Source organism: Aedes albopictus, chromosome 2, assembly GCF_035046485.1.
Source record: "Aedes albopictus strain Foshan chromosome 2, AalbF5, whole genome shotgun sequence".
NCBI classification, from domain to species: Eukaryota; Metazoa; Arthropoda; class Insecta; order Diptera; family Culicidae; genus Aedes; species Aedes albopictus.
Window position 1 is genome coordinate 160998334 of NC_085137.1, and position 20338 is coordinate 161018671.

A 20338-nucleotide genomic window follows, 5' to 3' on the forward strand; every position below is an offset into this window, starting at 1 on the left:
GAAAAAAAATACAGTAGAGCAGAAATTTTTTCAACTTTCCATACAAGGCTGTCGATTTGAAATCGATTTTTGTTCTATTTTTTAAGCAAAGTTGCTCTTTTCATATATTTTTATTTTCGTAACCAATGCTCCGATTAGGCTGAATTTTTTTACAGTAATTGGCTAATATCTAATGTTTCAAATGTATGTTGAGAAAAAATTTTTAAATTGATTTTTTCTTACCAAAAAAAAAAAAAATACAAATCTTCATTATTTTTTTTAGAAATACTGCTTAAATTTAAGGAGATTAGCCTATATATTCACCAATATCTCGAATCTCCCCAGCCTGCAATTTGGTTGCTATATCGAAATTGCAACTGAAATAGTCACACATATATAGAACCAAAGAAATCGTATTCAATGCACGAAAAAGGCATATACATACTAAAGTGGAGGCCATATCGAAACATATATACGAATACTGCGATTCCATTCAACATAATTTACGATTTCTCGAAAAATTTCTACGATTTCGCCAATTTTATCCATCTTAATATACGATTATGCATGATCTTATTACGATTGAGGGTACCAATATACGACTCAAGATTTTCAAATAAAAAAAAAAACCAAATGGTGTTCAGTGGGAATCGAACTTAGGTCCTTTGATTGAGAGCTGCGCGTTATCTCTATTGGCTATATTGCCAAGTTGAAAGTAGAGAGTTCAAAGTGAATGGCATGAAACGAATAAAAATTAGCATGATACGGTGCGAGACTTGTGGTGGAAGCGTTGTTGTTGTGCATTGAGTGGCACCAAAAGTGGTGCTGTGCAAGAGGTCCGGAATTCACATCATTGTTGGAATCTATAGATCACTTATTGTAAGTCATCTGCTAGTATGGAAACCTACACACCAAAAACCGATTGAGGGTTTCAGCAAAATTTTGCTGAATTTTGCCGAGCTGAAGGTTTCAGCAAAACATTTACTGAAATTCAGCAAAATTTTGCTGATTTGTTCAGTAAACTCTGCTGATCACCAGTAACGTTTTGCTGAAATTCAGCAAACTTTGCTGAAAGTTCAGCAAAAAAAAAATTGCTGGACCCTTCAGCTCGGCAAAATTCAGCAAAATATTGCTGAAAGCGTTTGGTGTGTATATATTTGGTTGAAATTATTGCTACCATGGTTGGAATGTGTCAACAACATCAAAAATACAAATTGGTGATAAATACCATTTTTCTTTTCCTCATCATACAAATATGTAAACAAAACCATTTACCATTTCCGAGATTAAGATTTTACTATTAAAAGTGCAGTAAAAATCATATGCGACTGTGAAAATTAATATACGATTTCTACGATTTCATTCACTTCGTATACGACGCAAGTGTGACGCAAACGATCAATATACAACATTGTTATAGTTGTATACGATTTCACCGATTTTCATCATACCTTTACGTAGCAAGCTCAATTTAGCAGATTCATATACGATGTGAAGCGACGATTTCCACGATTCAAAGATATCATATATACGATGCTAGCGAACTTGCAGCTTGACACTAAGAATGTATGTTTTTTTCACGATTCTATCCGATTCTGTGCGATCCTACCGATAGTATCTCACACCTTTTATGATCGGAGACGACTATATGAAACAAAATCGCAATTGAAATTTAATTTGGCATGAAATGCGATTTTACGCAATCATTGTCAAAAAATATACATATTATTATACAATTCTGATTCAATATATGAAAATATACGATTTTTTCCACACAATGATTTACGATAGGTGGTTGGCTGAGCCACTAAATTGATGCAAAAAATAAGTACAGATGAACGAAACGTTTTATATTCAGCTTTTTATTTATGCAAAAAGCTTGAAAATTCGGTGACTGCAACGCAAAATATTTAAATTTTAGTTAATTCCATATTTTTAAAACTCAGGAAAAACTCAAAAACTGTTCTACTTATTTTTTTGCATCACGATCTTGATATCAGAACATAATTATGAGCATGATCATAGGTGACCGTACACTTCATAGTTGCTACTCCGTGATTGATCTGTGGTAGCGGAATTACACAGGGAACCAATAGGCTTGGGGCTTGGGATTTGCCACCATCCTCAATGTACAGTACGTTTCGAGAGCTCAAACTTTTTTGGGTCAATAGCTGCGCTGGCCACGTCCTTACGGTCTACCGGGGAAGGAAAGGAATGTTAGTTTGACAACCGTTGCTACTAGAGGTTGTACGTACTACTGGACCCTCCACAGTTGTCACGGGAAGGAGTTTTTGTTAGTTGGTGGGATCAATATTTACGTAAATCAGGATTCGCTTTGGTAAGCAATGTAACACATGTAACCGTGAGCATACACAAAACACATATACACAGAGTTGTGTCACCTCACAGTTAAGAAGAATGGTGAGTTCTTGAACATTCTGAGTAGGAATCTAGAGAATGTCTTATGAAACGAAAGAGATCTTGCGTCACTTCGCCATTTAGAGAACTGGTGAACCAAAACGCAGTGTTACTTGCCTCTGATACCATGGACTCGATACATTGAGACAAAATTCTGTGCTGCCACCATCAGTAACGGACCGCACAATTCAAAGGAACAAATACTGAAACATATTGTAAAACAAAATACTGTGGCCAGCAACTTGAAGTATTTCAGATTTTTTTTTTTCAATTTCGTTTATTTGAAAGGCTCAAGCATGTATAACATTTTACGGAGCCGGTATCTTATTTAAAATACAACTAATTCTATTAAGTTGTCTAAACTAATCATGATAAAATTCAATTTGATTCACACTTATATTATATGCTGCTGCAATCCTGACCTTATCTTCTTCAATTAGCTGTTGCCGTTCGTTGACATCGTCGAACCACTCGTACTTGGGGACTCTGATTCTTTTCTTCACCAAAAGAGAGTCAGAGACCGTGGATTCACTACTAACACTGGCCTTTGTAGATGGATTGACTGTGTTTCCTTTTACTGGTAATTGGTTCTTTGAAACAACAGATGACTGCCGCTTTTTCCTCTTCGACTTCTTGTTGCTGTTGAGCTGCACAACCCAATTGTTGGTCTTGTCATCCTCACCAGCAGTCGCATTCTCTTCCTCTTCGTGTTCATGCTGTGCTGTTGTTATCTGTTTGTTTGCGTGTTGTTCATTTCGTCGCACTTGTATAGTAGGACAAACTTTTTTCAAGTGAGTGTCCGACCTACACACGAAACACCTAGGCTTCCTTCCTTCATAAAAAATTCTTCCTTTTCGGAAATGAAAATAGAGAACTTCTGGGATGTTCTGTTCGATATCCATATAAACGCCGCGCACTCCCGTGAACATGTCCAGCTGGAACTCAACCGGAAAACGTTCCCGCACGGTGCGCTTTACCTTTCCATATTTCGCCAACACTGAGGTTAGATGCTGATCAGATACTTCCGGGGGCAGATCGAAGATCCGTACGTAGCGAATATTTCCGCCTGCTATGGACATGTGGACCATAACTTTCTCCCCACTTGTGTAGCAGAAAGGAATGGTCTCTGGATTGTTTTCGAAGCAAAACTTCATAGCGTCTTCACTGCGGAAACGTATAAATACTGATTTTTCATCAGAGATTTTATACGTTGTTTCCATCGTAGATAAATCACCGGAGAGCGCTTTTATAAAGCCGGCCATATCAGCCAAAGTTGGCTGAGCGGCATTCGCGGGGAACACAAAAGCCAGCGTATTTTTTACCGTCGCTTCTTTGCACATTTCGATCGATAGAACGGATACCGTGCACGACAGAACAAAGCAACAAAACAAGCCACCGAGCGAACTAACTCGCGTCCGTTTCGATCGAAGTGAGATCGTGCACTCGTATTTCAGATTGTCTTAATGGAAATTCAGGAGGTCCCAGGAGTTTTCTAGGTGTTTCAGGGACGTTGCATGCAGTCACAATGGCATTTTTATGGGTCCTAGAGGTTTTCAGGGTTATCTATAGGTCTCCGGAACGATTCAGGGGTTCTCTTTTGCACGCAAGGATATCCGCAAGCAAACTTGGAGAGATCCAAAAGACGAAGTTGGCAACTAAATCGGTCATGTGCTAGACGGCACTTCTTGGACGTCATGGGTGATAGATCTTTTAGGGGTCCTAACATAGAATTAAATCGCTATCTCGTAGTTAATTAGATTCATGCTAGGTTATTGACCGTGTCGGGCTCGTGCGTTTCGACATCCAATACTTTTCGGCAGACGGTGCGTTAGCTGACTATCACCAGAAGCAGGACAAGCGGATAGGTCAGAACAACGAGAACAATAAACTCAACACTCTGTGGGAGTCTATCCACGTAGCGATCAGTACGGCAGCGTAGAAGATTATTGGTACTGCTCCATGGTGACCTAGATTGGCGTTTCAGGGTGTCCTAGGGAGTTTCAGGAGGCAACTTTTCAGGGTGTCTCACGAAGTCTCAGAGGCGTTCCAGGGCTCTTGGAGTACAGGTCTCAAGAGCGTTTCCAACCTGGAGCTATCAAGGACGTTCCAGGGGTCTTAGGAGGATTTAGGAAGTCCCAGAGGCGTTTCAAGGCTTTACAAGGAAATTCCAGGGGGCCTCAATGGAGTTTTATGGCCCAGAAGGTTAGAAATTAAGGGGATCTCAGGGGCGTTACAGGCGGTCTCAATGGTAGTTTTAGGGGTCCCAGAGATATTCAATGTGACCTAGAGGTCTTTGGAGCATTTCAGGGGTTGCAGTGGGATCCCACGGGGTACTAGGGAGGTTCCAAAGGAGCTCCAGGGTCATTTTAGGTCCCAGAAGTGTTTTGGGCCCAAGGGGTTTCAGGGGAGTTCAAGTGGGTCCCATTAATTTATGCACCCCCCGCCCCCCTCATGGCCAACAAGTATTACCGACACATGGTGTCTTTGAAATAGTTTTTTTTGTAACTAGCAGCCAATGCCTGCCAAGAATTTGGTAGTTCGCAACTTATTTGCATAGGGGTTGGCACAATCTTATTTGTTGGTTTCAAATCCTAGAGGCTTCGTGTCTTCGGCAAAGTTATTCATAATGTAAAAATAAAGAACTCTTTTTTAGACGTTAAAATTTCACAGCCCCTTTGTTTTTAAGTTATTATGAGAATGAAATCAAATAGTAAAACATCAGTTTTTTAGCGTATTTAGGCGTTTTTACGAAAAACCATGTGAATTTAAAATATTTTCTGATGCAAATGTTTGAAATAATAACTTTCGGATAGAAGTTGGTAGAACGTTAACATCAAAAATTTAAGAAAATATAAAAAAAAACGAAAAAATGGTGAAATTTTCAAATTAGAATATCTTACAAAACGTAAAAAAATCGCAACCTGAAATTTTTAGCAAATACACAACAATATTAAGCAAACATACTGTCAAAAATTTGGAGAGATATATTTTGGTGTTTTTTTAGATTTTTGATCTTATGTAATGGCATTAGTGAAGGTGATACCAGCGCCTAACTTTTTAGCATGACACAATAATGAATTGTGTTTTTCGTTAAGCTTTTTTTTTTGACAAAATGAACATCTCTTTCATAGACGTCAAATTCCACACCCTACTATTTTTTGGAAATCTCTTGGACGTAAAACTAAAAAGTTGGTTGTGCCACCTATGCGGATAAGTTGCGAGTTACTTAATTCTTGGCAACAAATGCCCCTGCTCGTTACAAAAAACTTTGTCGAAGACACCATATGTCGGAAATGCTTCGTTTCGGAATAATTGATTTTCTCCCGCTAGATTGCGATCCTGGCTCTTAGTGCAATGATTAAAATACTGCACATATCATATTTTGTATTTTTTGTACAATTTTCTTCCCAAACAAATGGGAAACCGTCTTTTGAATCAAAAAAAAAAAAACCTTTCAAAATACTCTGGAGAAATTCTTTATTTTAAACTTTTTAGTATTTGCGATTTTTTTGCTAGTTCTTCACACTCTGGTGGAATTCGTAAAAAAACTTCTATGGATATTTTAGAAAAAAAATCCTGGAAAATGCCTAATAAAATTCCTGAACGATTTATTGAAGAAATTCCTGAAAACATTACCAAATCCTCGTTACATGACCACAATTACAGTCGTTCCCCATACATTGCTGGAAAAGTTCCTGCCTGGACTCACTAACAGAAACCACGCAAGTACCGCTGGAGCAATGCCTGAATAAATTCTAAGGAGATTTTCCTGAATGAATCCCTGGATAAAGTTCCTTAACAATTTATAGAAAAATTTCTGAAAAAAATGAAGTATTGAAAATCTTTATGAAGGAATTTCTGCAGCTGTTTGTGAAAGAATCCGTGGAAATAAGAAAATCCGAGAACTCCTGGAGGGATTTCTAAAAAAAAACATGAAGCAATATTGAAAAGAATTTACGGAAGATTTTCTAAAGTAATTCTTTATAAATTACTGAAACAATATTTTGAGTAAAAATGAGACTCTAGACGAAAACTTGGAGACATTTCTTAATGAATCTCTGATGGGGTTTTTAAAGAATTTCTAGAAAAATTGCTTAGGATTACTATGAAGAAATTTTCGAATGTATTCTGATTTTCTGATCTTCTAAAGGAATCGCTGGAGGGATGACTTTTGTTTTGTTCCTTGATAAGAATGCATCGCTCTTGTATGTGGGGTGCATTGCAGCATAATCGAACGTGTTCGCCTTTCAGTGCGATCGTTCAATGATATTAAACTTTGTAAGATCTTTCCGATTAATTATGCTGACGCTATATTGTTTTATTACCATATTTATTTATTCGCTATTTTCATCATCCTATCATTTATTGGAAGCTGTTTCTGTTTTGGACGATTTCTAAATTGATGATACGATTTTTTAGCGCAATCCTTATTAAAGTTTCTGTATGAATTTCTGGAGAAAATTGGAGAAATTGCTATGGGAATACTATGGGGAAACATTGTTTTGTTTGAATGGCTTCTATCGGTGAAAATAAAATAGCGAACCTCTAAAGGAACCTATGAAGATTGTAATCCCTGCGAAAAATAACAAGGAACACCGAAAAAAAAAATCCTAAAGGCAACTTCAGAATAATTTCTTTAAAAACCAATGAAAGATTCTTTAAAGGAATTGCTGTTGGAAAATTTGAAAGAATTCGCGGAAGATTTTTCAAAATAATACCTGGAGCAATTTATAAAGAAATCCTCAGACGGTTTCCTTAAGAAATGGAAGAGATAATGAGGAAATTCATAAAAGGATTCTCAAACAATTCTTGGATAAATTAGTAACGGAATCTGTAGAGGACTTTCTAATGAAAACTTTAAAGCAAATTCTTAAAAAATAACTATTAAATTAAAAAAAAAACTATAACATTTCTAAATATGGCAGGAATGTTTGCAGCAATCCGAAAAGAATACCTCAAAAATTAATCCCTGAAGGAAATTCTTAAGAAATTCATCAGATTTATGGGAATTTTGCTTCGTAATACGGCACAGACAAACAGACGTAACACTTGCGAAATTTCCGTCGACCCCGCTTTTAACGATCATTTTAAACTTTCATAGTTGTGGCTCTCATAACCAGAGGCGCGCGCATCTTTTTTCTATGCGTTTCTATCATCAGGTGATGGTAGTGTGAACTGGGCGATGGATTTGCATGAAAATCGTTCAAGGTGTTACGTCTGTTTGTCTGTGGTAATACTACATATGTTTATTATAATTGCTGATTGCAAGTTTTTTTGAAGGTTTAAATTTTGTGATACCTTGAGCGCTACTGGGTTAGCACAATACATTTGTAATGCTCCATATTTTCCCGCGCCTTCAATTCGTTTTATGATTTCCAAAACGTCAAATCTCGGAAAACGGCACCGCAATCAGTGCGCATGCATTGAATTCATTTTAACGCTATATCGATGACAGAGTGCAAATGAACATAATCCACACACCCCTTGTGCTATTTCGACAACCGCCAACGGATCCTGCTGTGGAACTAGATTTTTCTTTTCACCATCACCACCCTCTCTTTGGATTGTCAATTTTCCCGGTCGTGATAAAGAATTTCCCTTCGTCTGTGGTGCGCATGTTCTGCGGTTAGTACCTAGAGGCACTGCCAATTGTGACACTGACAGATAGGTAAAATCGTTGGAAGATTTCTTGATAATTTCCCATGGCTGAAGGAATGGTGAATTGTCATCAGATTTACATGGAAATTTGTTTTTCGATGTGATTTTTATAAACGTGAATTTTAGGAGTTTCACATTCTTCTTTAAAATATGGAATACTAAATGCAAAGCAGTAGTGTTTATTTTATTTTATTTTATTTTTATTTATTTTTTTAATGATCATGATGAAGCGTGTTATTGGAATGCCTGTAAACCAAAACGAAATTCCGTTCAGCGTTAATTCATGAATATTTAATGTCTGAATAGTTGCTCGTTTACAAATGCCAATATTTGGCACAGTCTGATATAAAAGTGAAATTAAAAGAAAAGGCATTCACGATATTCTCAACGGCGAATTCAATTTTCCACCCTTCTTAATTGCCCGATGAGAACGCTTTTCCCGTTATGCCAAATTTTCCACCCCACCACCCATCACACACATTTTCTTATCCCGACGGCGGCTTTCCTGGTCTACTTACAGGCGCGATGGATCCCAGTATTCTAGCAACCATGGACCGTGACGCACTGAAGAAGCAGATCGAGAACATGAAGTACCAGGCTTCGATGGAACGGTGGCCATTGTCCAAGAGCATCGCAGCGTGAGTACCCTGCCAATTGATTAAACTGATTTTTCCTAACCTTCGGGGATGAAAAAGGGTTCGCGGGACTCGGCAATTGAAAGAAAAAAGGATAACCAAGCGGGTGGGATGTGTGAAAAGTGATTCCGAACGGGGCAACAGTGCTGAAAAAGTGGAAACATGGGCGCAGGATGTGCAGTTTTTTTTTATGGTCGTCGATATTTTCGGGGTGTGTATTTGGAGTAGCGAATCACGATTTTTCTTGTGGGGAATGGAGATCTGGTGAATGATTTTCTTCGACGGGATGTTATAGTTTACCTATTGGATCGTTAGTAGTGACAATGGTTAACCAAATGGCGTAAAACTAGGATTTTCTGTGTCTCCTGAAAACATTAATGAGTAAAGTGTGGGGTAGTAGGGGAATGTGGGGCCAAGTGGATATGGTGTGAATATCGAGGAAAGTCTGGTGATTTTTTTCTATATTTCGAGCAATATGATAGTGATATAAAGAAAGTGATGGGAAATACACCACCGAATCAACGCATATCCATTCGAATACATAGGTACTTCTGCTATATTTCAATACAGGAAGGGTAATTACACACAAAACGGTCGAGAAGAAGTAAGGACGTGCAATCAGCCGTAAATAATTTTGTTAACCAACGATGTGAATACGTCAAAGGCGTGATGCAAAAATATCTAATTTTGTTAATTTCTTTTTTGGAAACTGAAGAATATTTGTGATCTAGTATGAGAACCTTGGAGTTTGTTTGTTTTAAAAATTTCATTGTGATAGGATAAAAACTTGCCAAAAAGTAAACTGCTCTTAATTTGAAAGGCTGTGTTAAATTTGAACAAATAACATTTTTTTAAATACAATTTGTTTATTGTTTGATAATTTTATTTTTGGTTCAGCAATGGGAATCAGAATATTTGGCAACACTGCACTATGGGCCAGGATAGAAATCTAGCGGGACAAAATTAATTATGTACTCCGACAAAGCTTTCTGTAATGATCAGGGGCATTAATTTCAATGAAATTAATAATTCGCAACTTATTCGCATAGGTGGCGCCATCATCTAACTTTTTAGTTTTACGTCCTTTACAACTTTGGGAAAGTTGTTCATTTTGACAAAATAAACTACTCTTTCTTAGAAGTTAAAATTTCACAGCCTACTATTTTGGAGTTATTTTAAACATAAATTTCAATGGCTATGAATCAGTTTTTTGAGTTTATTTTAGTGTTTTCTCGAGAAACCATGTAAATTTAAAATCTTTTCTGATGCAGTTGTGTCAAATAATAACTTTTGAACAAAAGTTGGTGGAGTATTAACATTGAAAATTGAAGAATGATGATGATGATTTTGTTCTGCCATCTATTGTAGCAAGGCATCTGCCTTTATAAAATTAAAAATTGAAGAAAAACATAAAAAAATCTAAATAAATGTGTAATTTTCTAACTATAATATCTCACAAAAAGCAAAAAATCGCAACCTGAAATTTTCAGCATATACTAATCAATACTAGGCAAAAAAACTGTCGAAAATTTGGAGAGGTATATTTTGGTGTTTTTGAGATTATTAATCTTTTGTAATAGTATTAGTAAAGGTGGTGCCAGTTTAACTTTAGACCGTGACACTATAAAGAATTTATTTTTTTTTGAGAAAGTTGTTTGTTTAAACAAAATTAAAAACGATTTCATAGACGTCAAAATTCTATGGCCGACTATCTACTTTTGAACCTATTATTATATTATTTCGCAGACATGTTATACATCAAATATGCGTTGGGAGACAGTTTTTTTTTCAATTTATTTTTTAAATACGGACACGTTTAACACTCAGTGAGATTCACTCTTTGAAGCAGGGGCTCCCAACCTTTTTGAGGTGACGACCCCTTTAAGAATTTTCAAATCATCTGGGGCCAAATGACTTTTTTTAGCAAAAAATATGAATTGAATAAACGAAACCGAGTTATTTCGGTACAGTAGCGTAGCCAGAAATTTACAGTGGAAGGGATTTTCGACGATTAATGATAGCTTTTTTTTACTCTTACATTTTGTAAACAATCATGCAATGTACATTCAATTTGAGTGGTGGCTTAAAATAGCCCAGCAGCCGTTTTTTTTCTTCCAAAAGCGTGTTATACAATTTGTTCCTCAAATAGTGATTCTTGAGTTGTTTGTGGTTTGGCAGTGGTTAACCCAAAAAAATGGAAAAGGGGTTCAACGAATGTCTCGCTAATACCTGTGTTTTCCAAACAACTCTTAGAAATAAGCAAAATTCGTAATTTTCCTGAAAACTTATTCTGAAATATTCACAAAGCCAGTTTGACGAACTTCAACAGTAGGCGAACTCCGGCACACTATTTCTTAGAAGAAAGGAAAATTTACTTACTGGTGAGCAATTGAAGAAAATTTCTTCTCTTCAAAGAAATTGTGCGCCTTAATTCAGCCACAGATTTCATGTTTTTTTTTTATTTTTTGGATGGTGAAATAATCAAAAATTGAGTATTTCTTTTAATCCTGAATATAAAGGAGTGTAATCTTCATGAATGACATGTTTTGGACATGTTTCTTGAAACAACTGAATAGCTAGTTTGTATCCATCTCTCATTTTCACGTTTTACAGATTACCGATATAGAAACGTCAAAAAGTCAATAGTTTGTTCCATTAAAACAAGACTGCAAAGCAGAAACTATCCCTGAAAAAAAAAACAAAAAAAGTTACTAAATTTAAAATTGGTATAATTTGCATAAAAAAGAATAGAAAATTTACATTTTTTGGACGCTTCACGGACCCCTAGAGGGCCGCGGACCACCGGTTGGGAACCCGTGCTTTGAAGGAAACTCGACACTAGACAACGGACTAGCATACAATGCCCAGTGGCGCAGCCGAAAATTGTTTTCTGACAGCTGCGGCGGAAGGAAGTAAAAAATGCTTCCGGTCACAGGTCTGGGCGTGACAAAGTATTCAAAATGCGCAACGTGATCGGACAGCAGTGGTACCTCTATGATTTACGCGTGTGTCGCTGTTTGGCTTTCTATTCTGCAGAATCGTTACTTGTTCTGTGGCATAGTTGTTTAAAGCGCCGGTCTAGTGATGACGAAGTCGTGAGTTCGGATGCCATCAAATCATTTTTTTTCACAAATTCATCTCTCAAATTTTCAATTAGCAACATTCTGTCCATTTTTATTGCATTTTTTCCTGGACTATATCTGCGACTGCATCTTGGTCAGTTCTAGCCAAACCTATTTGCAAAAGGTAGGGTCATGTCAGTATTGATTCACTTAGGGTCACGGCATTGACTTAGCAAAAAAAAATATCTCGATGAAGCTACATGAACGTTAGATTTCAATTCTTATTATGATTTTGAAGATGTTATACATACTACTTAAGACATTACCGTTCCAATTATGTGAAGGCAATTGTACCCTTCCAATAAACCGATCAAACATGAAACAAACATCTGCAATAAATAATATTATTAATAAGCTGCTGATACCCATTGTTTTTATTTCTATTCAAATATCTTTTTTTTTTTTTATCTAAAACCGATTTTAACATATCCGCGTCTAAATCCTTTTTTATTCGCGATTTTGTGGATTTCGCTTTTATATTTTTATTTTTACGTTACACTTTAATATTTTTCCATGGGAACTTAACCGTTTTCCTGTGGTTAAATGGTTAGGGGGAAAATGTGAAATATGAAATGATTTGCGATTTCATACAAAAGAATGACTCAAAAAAATTTAAAAGTAAAAAAAAGTATTGCTTCTGAAAATTAAAAAAAAAAATGATTGCCCAGCAAAAAAAATATAAATGTTGGGTAGTGGACGGTTAAACTCCCCGGGATTTTGGCAAATGATTCCTCTGATAAATTATCGGGAATTTCTCAGAGCTGTTGAATTTTAAGCAAACTCATCCAGTTGCCGACAGCACCTTCTCAGAATTTAATGAAACTTTGTTCAGTCATACCTCGATATAACGTAACTGCATTTTTATTTTCGTTGCGTTATATCAAAGCAAAACTTTACTGCAGCGGAAAATGCAAAATTTTCCATCCAATGATGTCTACAGATTTTTTCTTTGGATTCTTCCATAACTAATTCGGGAATTAACCCAGGAGTTCATGATAAAGTTCCTCATGAAAAATCTCAAGTGGTTCATCTAAAGACACTGCAAGTTCCATGAACTGGTTGTAGTGTCTTCAGATTTATCCTGGAATTAGGGTAAATCGCCCATTGCTTCTTCTTTCTCTGTATGGTTCCAACTGGAACATGGCCTGTCATTCTTCAACTTAGTGTTCTTTGAGCACTTCCACAGTTATTAATTGAAGGGCTTTCTTTGCCTGCCATTGCATGAATTTGTATATTGTTAGGCAAGGACAATGATACACTACAACACTCAGTGAAAAAAACTAACGAAATTCATCAAAATACCTTATGAATTTTTGCTATAACTTAATCTTATGGATGCCATAAGAATACCTCATGAAAATTGATCGTGCTTGTTTAGACAAATTTCTTAAGATAGACTTATGAAAAGAGCAAAAAAAAATCTTAAAATGATGCAAACTGGATTCGATTCATGAGCGTCGGGATCACAGAGCTCTTATTTTATCCACTCGGCTACCGACGCTTGAGAATACCATGTTGCTAAACATATATAAAAGCTTAGCTGTGAAACGATTCTACGTCATAGAGCAACCTTATGAAATTCATTCGAACCATTATGAATTGCTTAAAGGTCGTTTCATAAGATGGGCCTTATGCAAATCTTAAGTTTATTTGACTGAGTCCCAGGGAGTCGAGAAAATTTTCCCGACCGGAACGAGAATCGAACCCGCCGTCTCCGGATTGGCGATCCATAGCCTTAACCACTGGGCTAACTTGAGACCTGCACACTAGGCTGCGGCTTATTTTTCAAAAGTTGTTGAAACCTGGAATTCGTAAGCTCTTTTGGATTCAAATGACACAAATAGAGAAACCTCTGAGTTTAAGCCGAAAATATTGAGATTTAGAGGTCGCGCAATCGCTTCAAAGTTGAATTTCCGAGTAATAAAAAGGTGTTTTCACTTCAAGCGCCATAACTTTCTCAATTTTCAATCTTTTTTTTATGAATTTCTCATAAATTAAATTTCGAATAAACTCGTAGAACATCATTTTTTCCAAAGTCAAGCAAAATATGAGTTTTTGAAGATTTAATTCATTTTTTTCTTCTTTTTATAAACAAATTTAGTACCGTAAACCGGGGTCAAATTGATCTCCGGGTCGAAATTGGTCAGACGATTTTCCGTTAGATAAAACATACTTCAAATAGTTTCCAAGCAAATATCGTTTAGTATCGGTTCCCAACTGCACGATAATTGGAAGGAAATTACTTAAAATATGCTAAATCTAACCGAAAAACGTGTGATCAATTTCGACCCGAAGATCAATTTGACCCCGGTTTACGGTACCAAGTGAGTTGATGAATGTGCGAAAGCAGTGTCTACGTCCCTTCTCAAAATTATTGTAAAATTCGCCTAAAATCTATATGTGTAGAAATGCTACAAGAAGCTCCAAAAGAAACTGTGGCACTAGTTATAAATTATAACAAAAAACGATAGACAGCTTTACCCTTGAAAAATGCCAAATAAATTAGGCCGAAACGTCGGGCAATGCCAATTTAATCGTTTGGATTCCCTAGACTGAGAAAGCCAAAATCTCTCAAACATTAAACTTCCAGTCGAAAATCTTACGCAAACAAATTTAACTTTAGAGTCCTATAACTTTTTAACCGTTCGACCAATTTTAAAATTTTCAGCTTGCTTTTGTAGATATTTTTGTTGTCTATCTTTGTCCTAAACAAACTTTTCATCAAAGTAGTTATTTTTATGATACTTTTCACCAAAAACTGCCAAAACATGCCTTAAAACGTGATTTTTTCATGCAAAATTGGAGTTTTTGACGATTATTTGCAATTTTTTACTCCAAACCAGATACTTAGCATCATATTTAGGGATATGGAACACATTGGAGGATTTTTTTTTCAAATTATTTTTCCTCGCATTTCGAACATGAAAATGTTTTTTGATTCAGAACACTCCAAAAACTGAAGTTCAAGGCTTCCATATGATTATTGAGAATAAATTTTTCACTTTGAGCCCGAAACTAAGCATGGAAACTATTAAAATTTTGATGATTAACCTGGGCTTGTTAGGAGAATATCTGTAAATAAAAAGAAAATCGGGTTAAGTACGGTTCCTTTGAATTCCACTAAGAATTTGCATCCTTTGACAGATACGTATTTCGACCTCAACTGTAAGGTCGTCTTCAGTGTCTTGTACTTGACTCGACTTGACTGTACTTGAGTCGAGTCAAGTACAAGACACTGTTCAAAGACAAAAATTCAAAGACGACCTTACAGTTGAGGTCGAAATACGTATCTGTCAAAGGATGCAAATTCTTAGTGGAATTCAAAGGAACCGTACTTAACCCGATTTTCTTTTTATTTATTAAAATTTTGCCAAAATTCTGATTTTTCCAATAAAATACGTGTTTCTGAACGGTTTTTGGTATTTATCTATTTTGAAACGTTTTTTCAAAGGTACAGCATTCTTAGGCAACAAAAATATCTACAAAAGCAAGCTAAAAAAAAATAAAATTGGTCAAACGGTTAAAAAGTTATAGGACTCTTAAGTTAAAACTTTTTGTAAAAAGAAAAAAAAAATGAATTAAATCTTCAAAAACTCATATTTTGCGTGACTTTGGAAAAAAAAAAGATGTTCTACGAGTTTATTCGACATTTAAATTGTGAGAAATTCATAAAAAAGAGATTGAAAATTGAAAAAGTTATGGCACTTGAAGTGAAAATACCTTTTTATTACTCGAAAATTCGACTTTGGAGCGATTGCGCGACCTCTAAATCTCAATATTTTTGGCTTAAACTCAGACATTTCTTTTTTTGTGTCATTTGAATCCAAAAGAGCTTATGAATTCCAGGTTTCAACAACTTTTGAAAAAAAAAGCCTCAGCCTACTCCACACCTTAAAAACTCGCTTTTTGTTGCACATCTCATAAGAAAAGCATGGAGTGTACAATAATTGGCGAGTTTTTAAGGTGTGCAATAATTGGCGATTTACCCTACTCTTCGAATGGGTTTGGCTCAATTAAACGATGAATTCAAATTTCTTTTGTTTTACAGAGGCGCTAGAGATCGATCGCTTGACGGTTGCCAGTGTTTATGTTGCTAAATGATGCAAACGAAGACTACAGGTGATTCGCGTAGAAGCGTGCGTGTTTGGCAAACGTCAAATTACAGTCCTATATGACTGACAGTGTTTCGCGTAGTGCTACCTATAGGTGGCAGCATGTTCATAAAAATACATCGGTTAAATTTTTTTATAAATTTCCCCTAAGAGTTAGGTCTGGTTTGTCGGTGCTTCTATGATTCCTCCGTAAATTCTTACTGGGTTTTAAATCTGCTTGCATTCCTCTAGAAATGTCTGCTCCAAAAATTCTTGAAATGATTACTCCAGGAATTTCCCCTGTGGTTTCTCTAGAAACTTCTGTAGGATATTCCAAAGAGTTTCAGAGATTCTTCCATCCTGTCATTTCTCCAAAAAAAATCTACTGGTATTCCTCCAGTCATTCCTACTAGGATTCTTCCAAAAAAGTTCCATTATTTCAAAAATTCTTGTTGGAACTTATCCAGCACATTTTGATAGAATATACAGGATTTGCTTTTCCGGATTGATTCCTCTAGGAATCTCCTACTGTGATTATTACAGAGTTTTCTCTAGAGATTCCTGGGCAGTTTCTTTCTGAGATTCGCCGGTAATTCTTCCGAAATTTCTCAAACGGATATCTCTAGGATGAAATTCCTGATGGAATTCCAATTCCAATTCCAATTTTTTCAAAGATTTCTCCAGAGATGTAAAAATCCAAATTACATTTCTTGTACAACTTTGATATCGAAAACTATCATAAAACTGCAAAATTGGTCGAATAACGCCTAAATTGGGGCAGACTTGATTCCAGGAGGTGTGTGATATTATATAGACTATTCTGTAAACCACGCTTATTGTTTAAATAGCAAAAAGTTGGAGCAAAAAAAATTAACGTTATATCGAGGTATGACTGAATTTTAAAGCAACTTTGAGTACTTTGTTTTACAGCATTTATTTAGACTAATATGTACCGTAAAATGGGGTAACTTTGATAGTTTTTCGGTTAATTTTCTCAATATTTTCCCATGTAACAGTATTTCCCCGACATTTATATTTTTAAAACAAGTACATACTGGGGTATCAGTTATCAATTGCAATTGGAAGATTCGATAATTTGAAATATTTTGGTTAACTTTTAGTATGAACATGATGAGAGAAGCCTTGTGGAATATATCAGATAGAATTTTTATATCAAAACATTGATTTTTTACTAAATTCTACATATAAAAATTAGTTTCGGGAGTACTGAGTGGAAAACACAGTGAATTTAGCTATCAAAACTCATTATCTTTGTAATAATATATGCTTAACGGTACATCAACATATGATAACATGCTATGCATGGTGAGTTTTCTTTTTTGGATAGTTTTTTAATGTTTTATGAACAAATTTTGAACAACACAGATTTATCTACATGAAATTACAAGGGCATTGCATACTTTTAGGCGTTCATCAATGGACATTTATGTCCAAATTTACAAAATTGTTTCCATTTCGTAAAAACACACTTCGCTAAGAGATTCAATGCCAGATTTGGAATCTACTATGATGAATCTATCGAGAATAAGAGTCTATTCATTGGAAAAGTCGTATAGCAGATTGTTTGAAGGGGTACGGTATTTGAAAAAGGGCTTAAGCTACCGATTGATTTATAAAATTCAGTGCATCTCAAAAATGGTAAGACCCAGAAAAGTCATGTATGAGTGAATTAGAAGAAATTGTCTGAATTTCTATGAAAAAAAAAAATAAAAATTTATACTTACATGCTAAAAAATATTTAAACGTTTAAAGTCAGTTTAACAAAAAAATTAAAGATTTGACGTAAGTCTCTCTCTCTCTCTCTCTCTCTCTCTCTCTCTCTCTCTCTCTCTTCTTGGCGTAACGTCCTCACTGGGACAAAGCCTGCTTCTCAGCTTAGTGTTCTATGAGCAATTCCACAGTTATTAACTGAGAGCTTCCTCTGCCAATGACCATTTTGCATGTGTATATCGTGTGGCAGGCACGAAGATACTCTATGCCCAAGGAAGTCAAGGAAATTTCCTTTACGAAAAGATCCTGGACCGACCGGGAATCGAACCCGTCACCCTCAGCATGGTCATGCTGAATACCCGTGCGTTTACCGCCTCGGCTATATGGGCCCTTAAGTCGATACCCACGACCACCAAATTTTAATAAAACGTTAATTTAGAGTATTTAGGGTAATTAACCCTTTAGACGGGGTATAGTTTGAGAATTTTTGTAATTTTTGATTCGTGGAGAATCATTTTTTTTATATTTTTGGTCGATATTTAGGATTATTCTGTATAACTCAAAAAAAGGTTTTTGGTAGAGGTGGGCAAAACGGCTCACTTCAGTGATCGGATTCGAACCGGATCCATCACATTAGTGAACCGGCTCTTCTGAGCGGATCAGCGGCTCCGTTATAAACGACCTCACCGAGCGAATAGAATTACTTGCTTCCAGGTTGTTCTCTGAAATACAGCATGCGACACTCATTCTCTTGATGTGGTTCAGCATACATGCATTATCTCTCTCCCAGCGGCAAGTTTTCTTTTAATGATATTTCCGACAACTTTCCTGAAGACATCAGTATTCACATATGGTAAACACTGAATTTTCATCTCACTACTAGGTGAATTGATCACAAAAGCAATACTTTCAAAAGAAGCATTTTTTTCTATCAAGCATTTTCTTGCAACAAACTTTTATCCTATCTCCTGCTCCGTTTTGAAAGATGTGGGTCATTTTCTGTTCCTCTCTCTCCTCTTCTTGGCGTAACGTCCTCACTGGGACAAAGCCTGCTTCTCAGCTTAGTGTTCTATAAGCACTTCCACAGTTATTAACTGAGAGCTTCCTCTGCCAATGACCATTTTGCATGTGTATATCGTGTGGCAGGCACGAAGATACTCTATGCCCAAGGAAGTCAAGGAAATTTCCTTTACGAAAAGATCCTGGACCGACCGGGAATCGAACCCGTCACCCTCAGCATGGTCATGCTGAATACCCGTGCGTTTACCGCCTCGGCTATATGGGCCCTATCATTTTCTGTTAACGACCCCTAAATATCACTTTTTTCATTGTAACTTTTTTTTAGACATTTTTAGGAATTTTCAAATGTTTTACAAACTTATTATATATTATTAAATTCATGTTTTCTTTAAAGACGACATATTTCTATCTTCAATACTTTTTGAGTTTTTTTTTTGAAAATTTCAGTTACGAACTAAAATATTTCACAGCTCAATCTTACTGTCAAGGAAGCAAGTGTCCTGCCTGAGTTGAAACAAAATTTACACCTATTATAAACTTCTTGCATATTCAATTGAAAAATCTTGCCCCATTTTGCCTCTGTAAATGTCTTAAAGCCGTAAAAAAGGCTACTTTTCAAAATAAATTAGTAAATATCTCAAAAACTGTCAAAGATACAATGTTGCCGTCTTCACAAGAAACACGTATTTTGTCATATTAAATAACTTTGTAGGCCATTTGAAAATTCCCAAAAATGTCTTGAAAAAGTTACAAAAAAACTGATTTTAAGGGACCATTCACAAATAATGGCCCATATCTCTAGAAATTGAGCAGGTAGAACAAAAGTTTGTTCGTCAATTTTTTTTTTCATAATGACATTTTCTACAACAGACATAAACACGCGCTCTTCACTTATGCAAAAAATTGAATTTCTATCTCACTTCTAGGTGGATTAATCACATTAGTGATACTTCCAAAAGAAGGGCCCTATACCTCTAAAATCAATTTTTCATGCCCAAAACAATTTCGATCACGATATTGGGCCTTTTGAAACAGTGTGCAGCACCAGCACACTGCTGAAAAACCGAACAAAAAGAATTAATGTGTGAGTTCCGGTTCGTATTTGGATTGTTCGGATCAGCTCTGTCTGGACTATACATAGGTACTGATCTTTCGCTTGAGATGGAAACGAGAGATCGTGTGCGTTGTTTGGGGCTTCATGGCCAGGTGTGAGAGAACTGGGCCACCCCTGCTAGCTGTGTTTGCTTGACGCATGAAAAACACGTTTCGTCGGATTTGGGAATGGACTAGAGCAAAACGAAAAAAACTTTCTGTTCTTTTAGGCTCTTTCCCACAGAAGACTGTAAACTAGTGATCCAACTCTCTCTGAAAAAGATCCACGGCTCAGACGCTCACTTTACGGATACGGATCTTTTTAGCGGGTCCGGATCTGATTGCCCATCTCTATTTTGGTGTCTTTTAAAGCGTATTTACATTTTTTTTGAAAATCGTTCAAAAATTGATGCTTGAGTCACCTTTTAGAAGTCATTGTTTTTTTTTTCATTTTTAATTTTTTCCCAAACCACACTTTTATAGTAAAATTATTTAAGGGAGTCCAATACACTCTAAAATAATTATCCTTAAAATTACACGGAAAATAAAATTTTCTTCAAATATAAAAATAAAAATATTTCAACAATAATCA

At 35.9% G+C, this 20338-nt stretch overlaps 1 protein-coding gene across 1 annotated transcript in view; it reads left to right on the forward strand.

Annotated features, from left to right (window-relative positions):
* The window catches only part of LOC109405896 (guanine nucleotide-binding protein subunit gamma-e), a 138484-nt gene that overhangs the window by 19034 nt on the left and 99112 nt on the right, over window positions 1-20338 (forward strand). The window contains exon 2 of the mRNA XM_062850642.1: window positions 8576-8693. Within this exon, the coding sequence (XP_062706626.1) occupies window positions 8581-8693 (113 nt within the window). The 5' untranslated portion in view covers window positions 8576-8580. The remainder of the gene's footprint in view (window positions 1-8575; window positions 8694-20338) is intronic.